At 37.8% G+C, this 22111-nt stretch overlaps 1 protein-coding gene across 5 annotated transcripts in view; it reads left to right on the forward strand.

The window, feature by feature from the left end:
• GLIS1 (GLIS family zinc finger 1) overlaps positions 1-22111 on the forward strand; it is a 220509-nt gene that overhangs the window by 189463 nt on the left and 8935 nt on the right. For 3 of the 5 annotated variants that reach the window (XM_060773532.2, XM_060773530.2, XM_067467878.1), the window contains 2 exons: positions 1289-1433; positions 19235-19413. In XM_060773532.2, the coding sequence (XP_060629515.2) occupies positions 1289-1433; positions 19235-19413 (324 nt within the window). Of the gene's footprint in view, positions 1-1288; positions 1434-3293; positions 3392-19234; positions 19427-22111 lie in introns of those variants that run through there. The other 2 variants (XR_009631356.2, XM_067467877.1) reach the window with 2 other exon arrangements.

Raw genomic sequence — 22111 nt, forward strand, 5'->3', positions numbered from 1 at the left:
GCCTTCTCTCTTGAAATTGTCATCTATCATCTATCTACCATCTATCCAACTACCTATTTATCCGCCTGGACATTACTTTGCTCACAGGGTTGGGTCTTGCTTTCGTACCTTCCTTGGAATTTGCTTCTACAATATGTAATGATCGTTATCTACATATTATTTATTTATTTGCCATATTAATATCCTGCCCTTCTCAACCCTGAAGGGGACTCAGAGTGGCACACATAAAGGCACAATTTGATGCCATACATTAGATACAATACATACCCAGAAAATAAAAACATATACATTAAAACACCCACTAAAAATATGTCAACTTTAAAATTAGAAAATCACATAATCCAATATCGTAGTCCAGGCCATTCCAGTTATCATTCCACCATTCCATATTTACATATTGTATTAATCAATTATCCAAATGCTTAGTCCCACGTCCAAGTTTTCAGTTTTTTCCTAAAGGTCAGGAGGGTAGGGGCTAATCTGATGTCACTAGAGAGGGAGTTTCACAGCTGAGGGGCCACTACTGAGAAGGCCCTGCCTTTCGTCCACACCAACCGCACCTGCGAAGGATGTGGGACTGAGAGCAGGGCCTCTCCAAGATGTTCATGGGGAGAGATGCGTTCAGATATGTTTCGATCTGTAGATTACTTTAAAAGGGTATTAGACAAATTCATAAAGGATAGGGCTCTCCTAATATGTAGCAGTAACGCCAGCTATCTACACCATCCAGTATTTGAAGCATAGTGCCTCTAAATACTAGTTGCTGGGAATCATGAATGAGAAGATGCTGCTGTACTCATGTCCTTCTTTTTTCATAGGTTGTCCACCTTGTCAACAGAATGTTCATCTAGATGGCTTCTGGTCTCATCCAGCAGGACTTTCTTTGTGTCCTTTATTTTGTTTTTACATATTTAAATTGAACATTTCTTTGTAATAAAGTGTGTCAGCATTAAAAGTGAGGACTGCTCAATAAATACTGAGAACGTTCAGTTCCATGGAATGTTGATTGACTTAAGGAGAGGGAATTCAGGGCAGAATGGAATGGAGTATCACAAAGGAGGACATAGCTTACTGACTGAATAAGAGCACTCTGTACTTACACATTCCCACTGGGCCATTCTAAGGTGGTTCTTTCTAATCTAATCCATTACCTTCTCCCAATTGTAGGGAGAAGGAAATTGCAAAAGGAGTCTAGCTTCTAACACTGGATTTATACATCTTTGCTAAGACAAGGTTAAACAAGGATTTCAGAGCTGATTCTTTTTCACTGGTTCTCTTTCCTTCTTAGGCATGTACACTGGTTCCAGCACTAACCATAGTGGGCCATCACCTGGTCTCCTGCCACCACCTCATGACGTGCCTTCAAGGCAACATATGCTTGAGTGCACCAGTGCGCACCCTCACTTGTCACCGTTACAAAGCAACAGGGAAAGGTATGTATTAAAACTTAGCAAAATGTTGCCAAATCTTTCCAGCTTACCCACAGATACCATAACCAAAAACATAATGATTTCTATGCTTGCTTAGCAACAAATGTATGTTCCATTAATGACTGTAAGGACATCTGTACATGATGTGGTGGGTATGGAATCTACTGATACGTATGAATATGGTTAAGTCATAGAAAAGGAAAGAGGGAATATTATTAAATATCATTTTGAGCATCTTTCAAAAGCTACACGGATAGAAACATAAGACCAATACACCAATTCTTTCTGAACTCCAACATTTTATTGGGATCAGAATAGTGGAACCATGGATGGTGTTGCTATGCCCCAAAATGTAATGTGGAACTGTGAGAGTCTGCTATTGGGAAACATGTATCTATATAGTTCTTGAATGTGGGCGATAACACTTGCCTCAGGGTCTGTACACTCCAAGGAACCATGTGTTTCTACCCTTCACCAGTTTCACAGGGAAATTCCTAGCATATTTCCCATTCCATAAGAAAGTCTCTCCATTTCAGCTTTCCCATCTTTTCAGCAGTGGTAAAGCCTTTCAGGAACTGTCAGAATGTCTCCCCCCCCCCCCCCCCCCCCAGTTTTACATACATATATTCCCATCAGGTGGTGCAGTGGGTTAAATCCTTGTGCCGGCAGGCCCAAAGACCGACAGGTAGGAGGTTCGAATCCGGGGAGAGCGTGGATGAGCTTCCTCTATCATCTCCAGCTCCACATACGGGGACATGAGAGAAGCTTCCCACAAGGATGGTAAAACATCAAAACATCCAGGCATTCCCTGGGCAACATCCTTGCAGATGGCCAATACTCTCACAACAGAAGTGACTTATCCCTCCTGAGATGAAGAAAAAAAATCCCACCATGATATTTTGGAACAGTATAGCAATATGGTATGATAGAAACTAGGAAGCAAATTAGAGTGAGCAACTTCTAGTAAGTTCAAAGAGCATGGTCATTTACTCAGAAGCATACTTAGAAGAAGAGTTTAAGATTTTAGTTTTCAAATATCACCAGAACTTGTGAATGGAGAAAAAGTTGAGATAATTACATGTGACTCATAATCACTTTTCAACTCTTGGGTATATCATCCTAGCATCAAATATCAAATCATTTTGGATAATGGGAAAATTGGGTTTCTAGAAATTTTATGATTTTTGTAAACCAACATCCAGTAGATCATGTTAAAAGTCAAAACGTTTTCCATCCAGGCAGCAGGTTTCTAAGAGAACACTATTAACCAATTGACTTCCATTCTACTTCCATTCTTCTCTTACAAAGCCTTATCTGCATACTGCAGTAATGCAGGTGCTTTTGTTTGCAAAAATAAATGAAAACTGGGAGAGGTTACGTTCAGTTGAGATAAATACGTTAAATGCTGCTGTCCTAAGGACTGCTTCCCTATTTTGATTTACATAATTTTAAAAATATTTTCATTATTGCAGCTGTTTTTAATGTATTTTGGGTGCTGAATTCAGAAAATACAAGTGTTCTACTATGCAAAATTCTTCCACAAATTTAATTACTAATTTCAATATTATCGTCAACCCTTTCCTTTTGGCAGGAGGGACATAGGAAAGTGGGGAAGACCTGAATATCCCAACCATATTTAACTTCCTTGCTAGCTCTAGGAGCCCATATATTATCAGTCAGCATTTGGTTCTGTGTTTTGCCCTGGACATGCTGCTTTTCCAGGAAAACAGAAAAACAAAAAGGAGAGCCTGGTCATGTTGGTCTGTATTTGTTTTCCTATTTCTCCAGAATGAAGCAAGTGCACATGCAAAATGCAGCAGTAAATGTTCTCAGCCTCGCCTCTTTGTTTTTCTGTTTTTCCAGAGGTGAAGTTGGCAAGTGAGAAAGAGGAGAGACTTGGTTGGTGCACATAAGGCTCTCCTGCCCTTTGTTCTTGGGTTTTGCCTGGGCAAAGAAAAAGAATAGGTGATCCATACGTTTCTTAAAAGGAATAAAGGGTTTGTTATTGAAGTCTTGCCTGCCAGAGAACAGAAAAGAACTCAAACCCAATGCTATCTCCTGGTACAGTTTGAGAAATTTGATTTATCCTGAGTGAGCTTGTAGGTCAACTGAGGCATTGCAGACAGTAGTAAAGGGGTTATTGCTAATTTTAAGTTCTCAATGATCCATCTCTTTTGTCATTCTTTAACTAAAAAATAAAAATAAAATATATGTCTCAAATTAGTCTTTTGGGAATATATCTCAGTGTTTACTTCTATTTCAGAGTACTAATGTGCCACTCATAAAATATGAGTAAAATATGAAGAGCATGTGTGTTTGTCTGCGAGTTATAGCAAGGGCATGTCTGTTTTCCTGAAAGAAGGGTTTTTTTTTTGGTTCATAAAATGTGAAATTAAAATCATTGACATAAATTTTATAGTTGCTCTTTCACATCTCTTCCTTATTGCTCAAATATGTGGTTGCCCTCTCTTTCTCTCATCCCCATAGTGTTACTGTCGTGATACTGCTGAATGGTCTTACTTCAGATTATTTCTCCACTCTGAACATATTACTTGGCTTTGCATTCTAATTTATTTATTCCCATTGAAGTAGTCTCCATTGCATGGAAAGAAATAAGCCAACTGGTTTAAGTTTTTTATTAGATGTTCCCTTGTAAGCTTCAGCTGCTAGGAACAAATTTGTATTTACTGGCTTTGCTCACAACTGGATTAAAAACCCTTTTTGTGTTCTTTTAATGTATTTCTTTTTCTCAGAGCATGCCATGGAAGACCATACTAATTTATTACTGTCCAATGTTTGGTAAGCAAAGCAAGCAGTGTAGTCCTATCCTATCTTTTAGAAGCAGACCCGTAAAGGATTGCAGTTTGTCTCTAACGCAATATAAAGCTAAAATAATGACAAGATTTTAATCAACATGCAAGTGTCTTGAAACTAGGAATGAAGTTTGAAGCATGGTTTTGTTCTATATACTAATTTTCAAATGAAATTATTTAACTACATAAAGATTCGTCTTACTAGTGATCTCCTTCTGCTAATGCTATTTTGCAGAATAACTTGTAATCTGCTATAATTACCATATACAATATAAACACACTTTAAAATATTTTAAATGATCTTTGATTTAATATCAGAATTTCAAATCTAATAGATTTCAGACATAATTTATCTCTATACCACAAATGAACATGGGAGCTAAAATATATGACTTTCTATAATGGCACATAATTTTACTTCTTGTTTCAGCTGCAGGTCTGAGGCACATTTTATTCACAGTGCTATTTATTTTCCACCATCTCAGATCTCAGTTTGGAAGGTCTCTTGCTATTAATGAGCCTCTTGCTATCACAGGTATAGAAAAATTACATTACGAAGCTATAGCTCACAGAATCCTCCAAGCAGCAGGTCACTAGCCACGTTGCCTGCGAGATTTTGGGAATCGTAGTCCAAAATAGTAACTTTTCCAAACTCTGAAAAAGAAGGACTTCACACTTGGTTGGGGTTTGGGTTTGATTATTTGCTTTACGCCTTGGACTAACCATATATTTAAAAGAAATCCACCAAAACTTGGATGGAGAAGCCATACTAGTTAAATTATGCAAAGGACCAAAGAGAAAATCCCAGTCGTAATAAATTGGTCATCATCTGTAGAAATGAGGATCAGGGGAGAAAGCTGTCAACTTGACAAGTCAAGTGAAATTAGTTAGAAAAAGTACATGGAAATCAAGTAAGGTGAGTGCCATTTTAAAATATCATGTACATTTCAGACTGCAAAACCAGTATGGTAACATACTAAGTGCTTCCTTGACAAAGATATTAAAGGCTGGTCAACTTTTCCACTAAAACATTTTGTGTTAAAGCACTGCTTCTTAAACTGTGGGTCCCAACCCTAAATGGGGTCCCCTTAGCTCAATGCGGGGGTCATGAAAATTTTGACAAAATGTTTCTGACCACTACTAATTTACACAAATCTGTTAGCAACCACATGCAGTTTTACAGTAAATTCTGCAGAAACCGCTTTAGTTGTGCTCCACAAAAAGGAAAATCACGTTGTTTAGTAAGCCTTGCAAATGCTGATTTATTATCAGTAAAAATTGGATTTTAATACTTATTTTATATACCTATATACCCAGGATAATGTAAAAATTTCTCAGGTGGAAAGGGATTGCAAATGGAAAAAATTAAGAAGTTCTGTTCTAAAGGACAGGTCTGTTATGAAATGGGTTAATGCTGTTATCACTTATGGCTGCCTTCCTTTTGGGAGCTTATAGAAATCTTACATCTAATAATTTGACTTAACACATTATTTGGGGCGTACTTACTTCTTGGATATTGAAATGCTGCAGCTTTGTCAGTAGGGCACCTGGATTCCTTCAGATAAAAAAAATAACTACCTAAATTAAGTAAACGCTGTAGCTATTCTTCTTTATGCAAGCTGCTTTACACTTCTGGCAACTGTGCAGTGTTTTGCCTCATTCATCACCTATCTCAGCCTCCTTGTATAAGCGTATGTGCAGAATTTCTGTACTGTGAACCAATGTGATGACAAGGTTGGATTCCTGGATTTAAGTCTTTGGGACAGACCAAAATGATTGCTATCAAAAACTGTAGTGACTGAGTCATCATGGGTGAAAGAAGCCAAAAGCTACAAGCAACAGAGTACAAGAAGTCTGCTTACATTTGACAGAAAGACTAAGATTTTGATTTAAAGACTTTTTTTAAACAAAAAAAAACCCCTTGTTATACTAATCTTTGCCAAAGTCAATACCAAGTGCAGTTCTCCATTTTCCCAAATGGTTTGCTAAGACATTTAAATAGTTTGACAAAAATTATTTAATTTACTTGAAAATGTTCTAACAAAATCTGACTTCATTACCAAATATATTTATACTGGCGATATATGTGATGTATAATATTTTTTTTGTTCAGTAAAGAAGTGTGTGAAGTGTACAGAATGCTGGATCAAGTAATTTTATACCAATTTATATTAATATTAATTAAAGGAGAAGTGTTTGATTTAGAAATATTTTGGCACGTAGAAAGTGGAGCTTGTCATGATCAAGCTTTTTGTTTTTGTTTTTGAGTTTCAAGTAGTGAAGTGTTATTTTAGCATTACTTACAGCGCTCTCTATAAATAATGACAAGCTCTGTTTAATTTCAGCAGTTGTGAAGATAGTAAAATTTGATTTGTGGCAGCTTGAAAATGGAAAAGCAACCATATGCCTTAAGACGTGTATGTACTAGAAGAAACATCATGCATGCTTGGTGTATGTGTGTAGAATCTATTCTATATACAATCTATTCTATATACAAGTATACTGCTACTAAAATAGCAATTTTTCTGGTATGTACTGGAAAAAGTGTCCACATATTTCAGCACTAATCCCAAGTGGTCTCATTTTTTATAGATAAATGGAACTGTCTGAATAGACCGTTTTGTTTTTTATAGAGGAGGAAATGGAAAGGGTCAAGAATGTCATCTTCATCAAAGTAGGAACATCCATTTAGCAATCTTCAGTATATAAACCTAGACCATCCAAGACAGAGCATTACACCAGTCGAGAGCAGGGATTTCTCAAATGGTATCAGTAAGACAAAAACAGTGAAGTAACACAGGCCTATTCTCAGAAACATTCGGTTAAAATCCCATTTTTCCTTTATTATATTGTGGAGCTTTTTGATGAACTGTAGTGGGTTGCTGTGAGTTTTCCAAGCTGTATGGCCGTGTTCCAGAAGCATTCTCTCCTGACATTTCACCCACATCTGTGGCAGGGATCCTCAAAGGTCTGTTGGAAACTAGACAAGTGACATTCCACAGATACACACACACACACACACACACACACATATCTCACTTGCCTAGTTTCCAACAGACCTCTGAGGATGTCTACCATAGATGTGGGCAAAACTTCAGGAGAGAATGCTTCTGCAACATAGCCATACAGCCTGGAAAACTCACAGCAACCCAGCGATTCCGACCATGAAACCCTTTGGCAACATGATGAACTGTATGTTTGCATTCTTGGAATCTTGTTAGTAACCATGTAATGCACAAACTTAAGACAATTTTATAGCATACTTTTTGGTTTAAAAAAGCTAAAATAAAAGATTTGTAGCAAGTGTGTCCTTTTGTACACCATATTATTTTATGTGGGAGAACACAAAGGTATGTTACTTTCCAATGTGCAATTTTGTCTTAAGTGTTTATTAGATTTTGGTGCATATTGACTAGGGAGCATTTTAGAGTCTTAAGCTATCCAGTGTTTCAAGTAAAAGGGATTCAGGAAAAAATACTGCTGTAAATTGGAATTTCACTCAATGCCAATATAAATGCGAGGAGAGTGAAACAAATGGTTGACAGCAAGAGTCTCTTGAAGTCAGTTATGTTCCACAAAGCCAACATTTCACTCCTTACCTGAAGAGCCAAGGGTCTTATATTTGCAAAGAAAATTGATAGTTCCCATATGTATAGTATTTTTGTTATCCCAGCTTCATGGCACAACTCTAGGGACAAATAGAAAATACAGAACATTTGGATGGATTAGGTAGGTTCCATAACTGGATGTGAGATCCATCATTTAGGTTTTTATTGTTACTTAGGAAAGGACTGCTTTCCAGATAGTGGACAGGCTGCTGGAACAATATAAAACACTGCTTAATAAATGCAAAACAAGTGGTAATGCTTTCAGTTAAAAACATTTTTGTTACATCGAGAAACAATCCTGTAATCAACAAGGAAAAAGGATTTGGAGCAACTTTAGCATTTCAGTGGAAAACAAACAAAACAGAGTGGATCTTATTTATACAAAATAACTATGGCTTGAATCTAGTATGGGATTTACTTATTTGTAAGCACCATAGTTAGAAAAATAAATCAGTTCAGCCAATAATGTGACTGGTGAAACCTATTATAAGTTCCAAAACATAGCATCCACAAAACAGCGTTTGGTACAGTCACTCAAAAAAGTATCAACACCGTATGTTCTTGCGTCGAGTTGAACATAAATCCGTAGTCCACGACCAGTTTCGGCCTCACTCCAGGCCTTCCTCTGTTGGATTAAAATTATATGTATTATATATATATCAATATTTGCTGCAAATAAATTAATTGAAAATCATGTATATAAACACATATAAAGATACACATAAGAAAACTAACAGAGTTATGAACTTGATACTTATCATATACATCAATATTTGTTGTAAATACATCCATTCAGCATCATATATTTCAACATGTTTAAAGATACTTATAAGGTTATAAACTTGGTACTTGTTCCCCTTAGAAATATAGGTTTTTATGTTTAGCGGGATCTAGATCAAAGGAACAAAATGTGGCTGTAAACATTTAAAAGTTACATATACAGAAAATAAATATTTCATCTGATTATAAACGTATTTCACAAAATAGGTGTACTCACAAGATACTTTGCTATGCGTTTGATTCTAATTGCAAGTATGGGAAACGTCCCCATAGTCACCTATGGATGTGAGAACTGGACCATAGGGAAGCCTGAGTGAAGGAAGATAGATGCTTTTGAACTGTTGTGCTGGAGGAAAGTTCTGAGAGTGCCTTGGACTGCGAGAAGATCCAACCAGTCCATACGTCAGGAAATACAGCCCGACTGCTCGTTGGAGGGAAGGATAGTAGAGGCAAAGATGAAGTACTTGGGCCACATCATGAGAAGAAAGGAAAGCTTAGAGAAGACAATTATGATGGGGAAAGTGGAAGGAAAAAGGAAGAAGGGCCAACCAAAGGCAAGATGGATGGATGTTATCCTTGAAGTGACAGGATTGACCTTGAAGGAGCTGGGGGTGGTGATGGCCGACAGGTAGCTATGGCGTGAGCTGGTCCATGAGGTCATGAAGCGTAGCAAACGACTGAACGAATGAACAACAAAACTACCCAATAAACAGGGGAATAGAGTGCCATGGATCACAATTACAGCTGAACAGTAATTGCAGATTGGGGGATTTTTTTGTCTCTACATAACCCCAAAACTAGGGACCATGTAGAGACTGTGAGTACACAAAAGCCCTGGTAACGCATTTCTAATTGCCAAAGGGGATTCTGGCTAATACAGTATATATCATTATGTGAGTACACTTATTTTGAAGTTTTACAAAGTGAAAAGTAGAGGAGAATTTGGTTTCTCATGCATCAGAATATTCTCCATAGATTACATGCAGACCTGGCTATGGAAATAGGACACCACTCAAGTGGATGAAGTGTTAAAATGTCATTGGTCTGAATCTAATTCGTATTGCCTACTAAAATAGACAACTGAATCCATTGTTATGGGGTGAGTCAACCCTTGTGTAAATCCCATGGAGTCAGTACATCTGCTCTGATTGGAACCACTGATAGGGAAATTTGGCCCCTTAAACATCAAGAATGGAGTCTGCAGTAGAATAAATAAGCAGTTTATTTAGAGAGATGCAGTGCCAAGTAGAATCTGGCATGCATGCTAAAACCTATTTTCAAACAAGCTTGTATGGTAATTTAGCATTTTTTGCAAAATTATACAACATCAGCAGTTGAGCAATAGAAAATGCTGCAAAAATAATGCAAGCTAACTAACAATAAACAAGCCCTATTTCCACAATGATACATGTCCCACTTATTCATTGTAACAAATGACTGTTCTAGCTCAGTGCTGCTCAATGTTCTGGTCCCCAAAATGGTGCCTGTCCATGAGTGATTAGTTGCCTGTCCAGAAATGAAACAGTGGTAGCCAATGAGATCAGATATGGTACCAGTTGACCTTTCTTCATCATTAAATGGAATCTGACCCTCAGGACTATTTTTAAGATTGCGGGAAGGGGGTTCGATATTGGCAGGCAAGTCATCATTAATTTTGCAGACATTGGTAATTTTTACAAAACAAAGAAATGCAGTATACATAAAAATCCAGATATAAATGCATCTTTGATCCTTTTGATTGATCATTTCTCAGGGAGCATGATTTTCTAATTATAATTAGAAAAGTCTTGATTATAATTTTGAGGTGTCCTCAGCCTAGTCTGGGCAGGTATCACCCACACACCCATTCTATCATCTATACTTTAGAAAGCCATTGTGTTCAAATATAGCAGGTTAAGAAGGCAAGAATGTTCTTGAGTCTCTATTCCTATGTTTAAAAGGGTTTCTTCTGACATAAAGTCTAGTTGTGTCCATTTCTAAGTCGAAGAGCTGGCATTGTTCGTAGACACCTCTTAGGCCATGTGGCCGGCATGACTGCATGGAGCAGCATTACCTTCCCACAGAATCGGTACCTATTGGTCTACTCACATTTCCATGTTTTTGAACTGTTATGTGGGCAAAAGCTGGGGCTAACAGCAGGAGCTCCCCCCGCTCCCTGGATTTGAACCGCCAACCTTTCAGTCAGCAAGTTCCACAGCTCAGCGGTTTAACCTGCTGCAGTAAAAAAAAGCCAAAGCAAATTTTTAGAAAAATAAATGTCTGCATAAAATGCCTTTTAAAATGTGTTCAAGTAGTATTTCTGCTGCATCATACTGCTTCTTTAAAAGTAAATTGTTTATGTTCTAGGGAAGAGTTGTTGGCATTCTTTTTCCAAAAACCAAATCACCAGACCAATTTGGGGTTTTACTTCATACTTGGTTAACTTCTTTCTGACAACCCCTTGTTGAGTTTACGTCTATGTGTGCCATGACCCACTTGGCTTTGCTGCAAATTCAGATAGTCAGAGTATCTGTGGTGAACCATCTAACAGGTTTCTGGTTCTTCATGTTGTTGGGAGAAGTAAGGAACATCCCATGGCAGCCAGCTAGATCCTGAGCCCAGCAGCCTCTATTCACTAAGCACAGCTGGAGTTCCAGTACGTTTCATAATATGCCATGTCCAAAAATATGTTTGCTTATTTCATAGCATAATATAAAATAATGAAAAAGCAATTCCTCAGAAGAGTAAATTACACCAAATGATTTGAAAAATTACTCTGATGAAGGAATCCTATATATTCAATTATTTTAATAGGTACTTTGTTGTAGTGGATTAAATGTAGTTGTGCAAGTTTTAAAAACATATAACCTCAAAAAACCCTTGTTTGCATGTTCCATTGCTCTTGTATAACAACGTCTTTTGCTTTTCTGAATAAAAAAAATATTATTTTTAAAAAGAGGAGTAAACTATACTGACTGATTTAGTATCAAAATATTGGAGGAATCTCACATATTCTGTAAAATGAGGCAAAGGCACCTGGGACTGATTAGCAGCAAAGTTCACCATACTTCAGATAGAAAAGGAGGGATTTTTTTTCTTCTCTAAGAAGTGAACAGTATAACTGTTTCCTGAGCTTGTGTTGACAGAAATTCCCTGCAGGCAGGACCCAGAAAAGAAACACGTGGCAAGAAACTGGGCATCATCCAGAAACCAGATTAGTTGAGCTTTGCACATCATTTTTAATATTATTGGAAGGGATGAAAATCTCTGCTAACCTTTTCTTTTTCCTGATTTTTGCTGTTTTTCCCCTTTTTTCTAATCTCCTAATCCTGTAGCTGCCTTGAAATTTTATATAATTCAAGTAAATAACTTTCTTGTATGCTATTGATTACAAGCATTTATGAAGACATTGTCATTTTAGTTTTTGAAATATACTGTTATTGCATTTATCGAGTCACAAGTTTTACACTGACCTTGTTTACACAAGAAGGGAATTCTGTTATGCATTAGACACACCTTCTCATTGGCTAACATAAGATTACTCAACTAAAAAACACCCCACAAATCTTCCTATGAATTGTGGACTATGAATTGTGTTGAAAAATTATTAGGGACAATTTCACTTCAGAATGGGTTGCTGTGAGTTTTCCGCGCTATATGGCCATGTTCCAGATGCATTATCTCCTGACATTTCGCCCACATCTATAGCAGGCATCCTCAGAGGTTGAGGGGTTTGTTGGAAACTAGGCAGGCGGGGTTTATATATCTGTGGAATAATGTCCAGGGTGGGAGAAAGAACTCTTGTCTTCTTGAGGCATGTGTGAATGATGCAACTGGCCGCCTTGATTAGCATTGAATAGCCTTGCAGCTTCAAGGTTCACGTCCCAACAAAGGATTCCTCCAGGCAGTAAGCAGCCAGACCTTGAAGCTGCAGGGCTATTCAGTACTAATCAAGGTGGAACTACAGCAACCCAGTGATTCTGACCATGAAAGACTTCGACAACACACCACCTCACAATGTCCAAATAGGTTTTTAATTACTTTAATGGTTTTAACTATTTTCATAGACCTAGGTTTAGTTCTATTTTAGTGTTCATATGCTTTAGGTTTTATTTTGGACATTATATTGCTTTTAGTATTGTTAGTTGCTTGATAGTTACTATTAAAAATAGGACTAATGCTATGCCCTACACTATACCATACAATAGGCTCTATATTGACTTGATATTATTAAAATAAAATAATAACCGTGAACAAAGATAAACTTAAATCAATATCACACAGCTTTACTGTTTTCCTGTATTGTAAAAACAGCTTTTTAAATTTAAAGTAATATTTCTTTGAATGTTGTTGCCAGTTGCTTGAGAGTTCTGATTAACTGAGAGCCTACTGTATATCAAAATGAGTAGTTATGTAAAAGAGAAGCTGAAATTTCCTTTTAATTAGGACATTTGTCTATCAAAAATCAGTTCTGATGCTTCTTGATGCATGTCATATCTTCAATATTCCCTTTATCATCTTGAAATCTTGTTACTACCACACAGACTATTGCTAAGTTTCTGACACCCTAATGAACGAATGAACAACAACAAAATATACAATCATGTAGGATTTGTCTGTGCATGTATTTGATAAAATTGATTATTATTATTATTTGCTTACCATAGCATGTTACAATGTTAGCAAGTGCCTGACATCTTGTTCAGAATTTACAAATTTGTAAGCTAGACACTCTGGGAAATTACATGTATTGCTTTGCTCAAGTGTAGTAACCAAAGGTGCTCTCAAAAACCTACCCTTATAAGCCTGGCAGCTCTACTAACAGAAGGCCTTCCTAAGCGCGAGGGAGTGGTACGGGCATCTGAAGAAGCTTCCAGCCCTCTCCCAGCAGCTATGGAGGTTAGATCCAGAAATGTAGTTATGATGACAGGGCTCCCTTTTCATAACAAGCTTGGTGATACAAGATCTCAGCTAACTAAGGACGTCCCCTGGGCAACATCCTTGCAGACAGCCAATTCTCTCACACCAGAAGCAACTTACAGTTTCTCAAGTCACCCCTGACACATAAAAGCTAAATACACAAGACAAACAAATTCATTTGTATTAGCTGTCATAATTTGATAAAGTGAACTTTAGCCCTCCAAAGAAAATCTTTTTGGTTTTTCTGTTGGTTTTGCTGCAAAAAACTAATATCATTACCAGTCTCGATGCAAATAAGTTGGGATAAATTTCTATTTTATACTTTTTGCTGATTTTCTTGATTTACATAAATGGTTCATTTATGTTCTGTTTGTGATACACAATAACTGGTTCAAATTATGTGAGAACTTAAAAGTATGATACAGGGCACATCGTTTTCTTCCATGGTATACACTTCATATTATCATAAGAAACATTCATGTTTTTGGCTAATAAGTGGGATATAAAGTCTCTTCACCTTTTTAGTGTCTCTCTTTTGTGTTACTTTCTCGGTGAATAATCACTCTGAAAGCCAGCATTTATTATATGCTATTTGACAGCATTTGATAAATGGTTTGAAGTATGGGTAAGCACCACATCACAAAAAATATAGGAATTTATTTGAGATAAAGTACAGATGGACTAAACTCTGGATCTGATCTCTTTCCTGCTGAGAAAGATGGAAGAAATATTGGGAACCATTGTCTAACAGAGGAATCTGACAGTCAAAGCTTTCCTCCCCCAATAACAACAAAGTGAGACAGTGTTCATATTGGAAACATCCATGTCTCTGTTGTGGTTGTATTTTGCCTCCAAGTATAAGTAAAAGAGAAATGGATTTCTCTGTCTTCTAGTTTTATATTCCCCCCCAAATAGTTACCAATTATGCATGCTGTGTTGCATTTTCTATTGTCAGGAAAGCATTAAAAAACACTAACTGGTCAGTGGAGCATGAAAAATTCCTTAAAATTGAATCTTTTCTTCTGTAGACCGTACTTAGTTAAAAGGGGGTTTTAGGGATGAAATATCCTGATGTTTTTGTTACCATCAACATTTGTGACAAAGTAAAAAAAAAAAAAAGCAAGCATTTAGTTTTTCCTAAAATTACAAACTTGGAAATGGGTTCACAATATTTTTCTGCAATTGTCTGCTTTACTACTGCTTTGTTCCTTCCTTCATTTTATTTGTATGCCACCAGTAGAGTTGCTCACGTGTACTGAAAGGGGCCCCTATTTTTGAAACCGCTTCAGAGCCCCAACCATTTTAGTACAACTTTGCTTAGTGGTGTTGCTCATGTACTAGAGGAAAGAACAATAGATTCATCTCCTGCATCCCCCAAAGAATTGATTTGGAGGGCAGAGAAACTCTTTGGGGCAGCACCACAGGAAATACAAGGGGCTGCAAGATGAAAGGCTACTTGAAAAATGACCTCCATTTCTGTGTATTGTCGAAGGCTTTCGTGGCAGAATCACTGGGTTGTTGTAGATTTTTTGAGTTGTATGGCCATGTTCTAGAAGCATTCTCCCCTGACGTTTCACCTGCATCTGTGACAGGCATCTTCAGAGGTTGTGAGGTATGTTGGCGACTAGGAAATTTGGTTTATATATCTGTGGAACGTCCAGGGTGGGAGAACAGGGTGGGAGCTCCATCAGACAAGAGTTCTTTCTCCCACCCTGGACCTTCCACAGAAATATAAACCAAATTTCCTTAGGTGCCAACATACCTCACAACCTCTGAGGATGCTTGCCACAGATGCAGGCGAAATGTCAGGGGAGAATGCTTCTAGAACATAGCCATTCAACCTGAAAAACCTGCAACAACCCACCTTCATTTCTTTTCTTCAATAGTGAGCTTCTACTAGACCTGGTGCCTCCTAACTCCTTCTATTCGTAGGTTGGCTATTCTGGATTCAGCCTATAATTAATTATAATAGATGTATTTTTCTTAAACATGCAAATGTTACCCTTTTCTTATTTAAAGTAAAAACAACCAAACACTTATTTTATGCCTAGTCATGACTAAGACATCTTTAAAAAGGTGGATTGGATTAATCTTAAGGAAAATCCATTCTTCTTTCTTAACTCCAATGCTTCTTTAGCAATAGAAAATATACCAATAATATAATTTCAAGTTATTTCATTGCCTCTTTTGATAAATCCTTTTGGTCCAGTAGATCACTGAAAGGTCTATCACACCTTTTTGTCTACTTACAAGAATATAAGCAAAGGCAAGACATAAATTTTAAAAATGAAATAATGTTTTAAATAAATCCTATGGTATTTGAACCTGTATAACTTTCAAAATGTGTAACACATTACCCATGGTTTACGCACTGGTTATAGAAATCTAACACAGATGCTTCATGCTGCCACTCTGCTCATGCCATTCAAAGTCAGCAGATTCTGAGTAGACTTCACTTAATATTGTTCTCATATAGAATTGCCTGTTGTGAGTAAGTTATTCAAAAGAGTATGGATTGCCTTCTGCTCTCAGTAACCAGCAGAAACTTAGTTTGGATCATAAACACTTTTCAAATGTCACCGAGTTATGTAAACTTGCCACCTAAAGTTATATGGGTATGCTTAAGAAAGGAAAAATCATTAGACAGATCTTCTTCAGGTTGTTAATTTACTTAGAACTATAGTTGTAAGGAAAACGTTTAGAAGATAATGATGATGATGGACTTCCAAGTATAAACTTGCCTTTGATATGAAGAGTGTGGCTGGGAATTATCTCTATGCAGATTTTCACATTGGCTGAAAGCTTTGGTTTCCCACAACATTCTAAAACAGTACAATATACGGTACTCTGTTATATGTGGACTCTCCATCTGGCCAGTTCAGGAGAACAGTGGAGAACTAAGGCTTAAAATAAACATTATGTTGCAACCTCTGTGCCTGCAGGATGGGTGTACCCTTGTTTTCATCTACTTGCATCTGACAAAATATGTTATCCCTAGGAATTTTCTAGGTCCTCCAGGCCATTCTATGGCAAGCTCCTCGACTCTCAACAAAAACGCCCCCCCCCCCCCTCGCCGTGCTTTTTAAATAAGCTCAGGATGTGATATTTGGTCAGCCTGTGGATTAGGAAGGGAGGTTTTGATAGCTTCCCAGTTTAATGTCAAATGCCCCTTTTTGTTATAAGTGTAATGTGATTATTTTGCATTATTTGTATTATCGTGCTGTGTTTTGAATTGGATTATCACATTGAATGTTTGTCTTTTTGTGTGTGTAAACCACCCTGAATCCCCTTGGGGAGAGAGGGTGGTCTATAAATAAAGATTATTATTATTATTATTATTATTATTATTATTATTATTTTACTGACAAAAAAGCACAGTATGTCACAGCAAATGAGATCTATATGCTGGATTTCATATCAAAGAATACAAGTAAAACACCTCCAAAGCGTCCAGGACTGTCTGATGTATTTTTGAATGATCCAAGTTGACAGATAGTGATTTTGTCAATGTTTATTGTTTCCAAATGCCGGCTAAGATCTTTTGGCACGGCATCCAGTATGCCAATGACCACTGGGACCACCTGTACTTGTTTATGCTAGAGCTTTTGCAGTTCGATTTTGAGGTCTTGATAGCGGCTGGGTTTTTTCTGTTGTTTTTCCTCAATGCGGCATCAATAATCCAGACTTTTTTCTTTTCCACAATCGTGATGTCTGGTGTATTGTGTTCCAAAACTTTGTCAGTCTGGATTCGAAAGTCCCACAGTATTTTTGCATGTTCATTTTCCACGACCTTTGCGGGTTTATGATCCCATCGGTTATTTACTGCTGGCAGGTGGTACTTGTGACATAAATTCCAGTGAACCATCTGGGCCACAGAGTTGTGTCTTTTGTTTGTAGTCCGTCTGTGCTATTTTCTTGCAACAGCTGAGGATATGGTCCATGGTTTCATCAGATTCCTTGCACAGTGTGCATTTTGGGTCATCTGCTGATTTTTCGATCCTGGCCTTAATTGCATTTGTTCTGATGGCTTGCTCCTGGGCTGCAAGAATCAGTCCTTCTGTCTCCTTCTTCAGTGTTCCATTTATGAGCCATAACCAGGTCTTCTCCCTGTCAACTTTTCCTTCAATTTTGTCAAGGAACTGCCCATGCAATCCTATTATTATTATTATTATTATTATTATTATTATTATTATTATTATTCATGCACCATGATCCTGATCCAGACTGGGTGGAGTCAGCAGTATGGGGGTAGCTGAGAAAAATGCAGTGGTCTTGGCAAATATACAAATTAATATGCATATATACAAATTAATATGCACTGCTGCATGATAAACTGCATGATAAACCATGTATTCAATGTCACAGAGCAATGAATGGGAGCATCTGGGGACTTCTCCCAAGAAAGAGACCATGAGACTGGATCAATAGTCAGTCACAACTTGCGTAGACCAATTAAAATAAATGAGAGTTAAGTCCTATTCATTATATGGTTGGAAGTAGCCGTCAACTTTTTGATATTAATAAGCGGCTACTTGGCCAGTTCACTACAACATCAATCAGTGTTGGGTTTCTATGCCAGATGCTTTACAACATAGGTATAAAATAGCTAAGACTTGCTAAAGAAAACAAAATAAAACTTAATCAAAACTAGTAAAAAGATAACCAGCTCACCTGTTTTATTTCAATAGTAATAGTAACTGTTTAAATGGTTTTAAATGCTTATTTATTTATTTACCTTACTTATATACCGCTGTTCTCAGCCCGAAGGCGACTCACAGCGGTTCACAACAAATACGAACAGCAAAAATTCAGTGCTACAGTATAAAAACAGTTAACAACCTAACACATTACACAATTAATAAACAGTTACTACAATACCCATTCACTGTCGTCTCGTCATCAAAAACATGTTCCAGATTCGTCATCCATTGTTCCATTCCAGTGTTCATTAACCAATCATTGCACTAATTATTCGAACGCCTGCTCAAACAGCCAGGTCTTCACTTTTTTGCGGAATACCATTAGAGATGGTGCTAGTCTAATGTCCATAGGAAGGGCGTTCCACAGCCGAGGAGCCACCACCGAGAAGGCCCTATCTCTCGTCCCTGCCAGCCATGCTTGAGAAGCAGGCGGGATTGAGAGCAGGGCCTCCCCGGAAGATCTCAAGGTCCTGGTGGGTTCATAGGCAGAGGTGCGGTCGGATAGGTAGCTTGGGCCCGAACCGTTTAGGGCTTTAAAGGCCAACGCCAGCACTTTGAATTGAGTCCGGTAGCAGATGTTTTATTTTATAAATGGTTTCAATTGTTGCATATATTGTTTGATTTGTACTGTTTTAATATGTTGTGAGCTGCTTTGGATCCTGTTTAGTGAGAAAAGCAGGATATAAATAAAGATTCATTAGTACTGTTATTATTATTATTATCTCTTGGCACTACAACTCTTGATAACTGCAGCTATCTGGAGATTGATTTTCACAGTATAATTCTGTTGGTCATTTGTTGTCCTACTTCCAAGAAGTACTTCTAGTTATCATCGTACATTTAACCTAGATTTAGATTATTCGTAACATTCACTTTTATGGAAAGCAATAAGCAGAAGTGAGAACCATTCACTTTTATGAAAAACAATAGTTGTTAGAAGAGTTAATGTCTTATAATAAAACAGTCACAAGCTGATTATCTCTTGTGTTCTTTTCTTGTTTTAGGATTGTTCCAAATATTTGTCCTTCTCTTGTCAGTCCATCAAAAAACGTAGTTACTTCCTCCCTACTTCAGAAACAATGTTCCCCATCATCACACAGCCAGTCTCCAAATGGACAGCGCTTCTCAACAGCTAAATCATACACACAGTTTCAAAACCAGTCTACCCAGCAGGGACCACAAGGTAATACTCTACTGTATGTGTTTTTGTTTTTATTATATTATTTTTACATCTTAGCCATGTATACAAGAAGTGTCAATTGCATGTGAAAGTTCTCTTCCGTGGGTTGAACTATGACCAGAGAGTTGCAGAGCAACTTGCTGAAACTGGTATCCCGTTGGTCCAGTATAACTAGGCTAACATAGCAGTGATGGCAAGAAGAAAAATACATGTATGCAACAATCGTGAAGAAAGGAAGGAAGACATTGGAGAAACAATCAACTCAGAGATGGGCAGTTTTGTCTATTTTCCCTCACCACCGCTGCACATCACTGGAAAAAAATGAAACTGTAATTTAACAAAACTATTCTGCTTTGTGTGTGCTGATGGCGTTATGCCATCCAGTATAACCTATCGACACAAATATCCAAGGTAAATTTTACTAGCCATTATGGCTGGGAAGGAAGAAATGATATGAAGCTGTTGGTTTTGACAGCAGTTCCCTATTTCTTAGAATCTTTAATTGTATATAGGGAAGCTTTTTGGTATTTTCACCAAACCTCTGCATTGCTTTATGGCCATTAGCTGCCATGTTTACTTGCTTAAAAGTAACAATTTGGGAAATTCAGCACACTTCTCCTATATCAGAAAATCTTCAACTTCTCCAGTACGAAAAAGAGGACCATGTAAACAGTGACACAGCCATAATTTAACAGACAGAGTCAAAAAGGTCAGCTGCTCTTGATGAAATAGTGCAGTGTAAATGAAGTGCATGGGATAGGTTTTGACACATACAAATGCAGTAGCAGCTTAACTACAGATGTGGAAAATCTGTCTATGTATTATATGTACTGCTGCCAAAATATCTATGTATTTCACTCTTCAGATCAGAAGTCACCCTTTCAACAAGAGAAAAGTCTTTGCTTGAATAGCAAACTATCCAAACTATTGGGTATTTTTAAAGCTGTTTCCTAGTCTTGGATCTAAGGTCTTCAGATATTTCACATTTGGTTAAAAGGCTATGCCTGAACATGTGTGTGTGGGTGCTTGTTGTGTGCCTTCAAGTTTTTCCCAATATAGAGATCCTAAGGTGAACAGATTTTTTTGTTGCAAGATTTGTTCAGAGAGGATTTGCCTTTGCCTTTTTCTGAGGCGCTTCCTGACAGGCAGTTATCCCAGGACCATGTGTGTTTTAAAAACGTGGATGTTCCTGGGGGCCTATCCACACTCACCCAGAAAGTGCATGCTTTCTGGGGTGGGTGTCCAGATGCTCTTGTGGGACTGACTCATGAGAACATCTGGAAGCCTTATCCCCCTCCCCCAATGACCCAGGCCCCTTTTAGAATTAAAGAAAACTTACCTGGCCTCCAGTATAGTATTGCAGCAGCACTCCCCCCCCCCCTGGTCTAAAGGCATGTCATTTCTATGCGCCGGGAGAGCTGCTGTAACACTACACTGGAGGCTGGGTAAGTTTTCTTTACTTTTAAAAAGGCTTTGGGGGAGGGCATGGGTATTTCCAGTTTTCCAGACTAATTTAGTCTGGAAAATTATGGGAATGATGTCTGGACTGCAGTCTAGACACCAGAAGTAATGGGTTTATTTTGCACCATAAAGCTGCGGAATAAACCCACTATCTAATTAATTCACCACAAACCAGGGTTTTTCTGGTTTGTGGTGAATTAATACAGGATTGTCCAGAAAGTTGTCAGGGCTGTCTAGATCCGCCCTGTGTCTGAGGGAATATGACTTACTACAGAGCATCTGGTGGGCTTCCACATCTGAGCGGGAATTTGAACCTTTGTCTCCAGAGTTGTAGTTCAATGCTCAAATCGCTATATCATACTGACTTTCCTGAATAAAAGAGCAATGCTGAGGGGAAGTCCGAAAGTTACCTCAAGTTTCCATTTCATATGCCTTTTCCATGTGTTTTTACTAGACCACTAGTAGTCATGCCAACAGTCATGTAGATTGATACACAGGGCACATTAGTGGAATGTAATTGAGCTTAGAGTAATTTAGCTGGAAAGCCTTCCTGAATTGAGTCCTTTAGGTTAGTTTAGCAGCTCCCAAGAATCTCTTCTGGACTCCTGGAGCCACTTGAAAGGAAACAATCCATACGCAAAATCCTACACCTTGGTATAACAAAAAAGCATAGCTGGTTAACAATTATTTAAAAAATCCAATTAAAGCTACCTTTTATTGAATTCCAATATTTATCATCATAGTTCAGACAAGAGCTTGTCAATTTTTGTTGAACCAAAATGAATAAAACATAGAGATTGGTCTAAGCATTGGATTATAACTCTGGAGAGCAGTGTTTGAATCTGGGTTGTTGTAGGTTTTTCGGTCTGTATCCATGTTCTAGAAGCATTCTGTCCTGATGTTTCACCTGCATCTGTGGCAGGCATCCTCAGAGGTTGTGAGGCCTGTGGCAGGCATCCTCACAACCTCTGAGGATGCCAGTCACAGATGCAGGTCAAACATCAGGAGAGAATGCTTCTAGAACATGGATACATAAACCGAAAAACCTACAACAACCCAGTGATTCCAGCCATGAAAGCCTTTGACAATACAGTGTTTGAATTCCTGCTTAAAAATGAAACACATTGGGTGATTTTGGACATTTCACACTTTCTCACCCTTAGAGGAAGAGAAACATCTGAGCAAATCTCCCTATGATAAGTTTGCCTTCGGGTCACCATAAGTCAGAGAGGGCTTTAAG

This window comes from Anolis sagrei, chromosome 4 (assembly GCF_037176765.1).
Source record: "Anolis sagrei isolate rAnoSag1 chromosome 4, rAnoSag1.mat, whole genome shotgun sequence".
NCBI classification, from domain to species: domain Eukaryota; kingdom Metazoa; phylum Chordata; class Lepidosauria; order Squamata; family Dactyloidae; genus Anolis; species Anolis sagrei.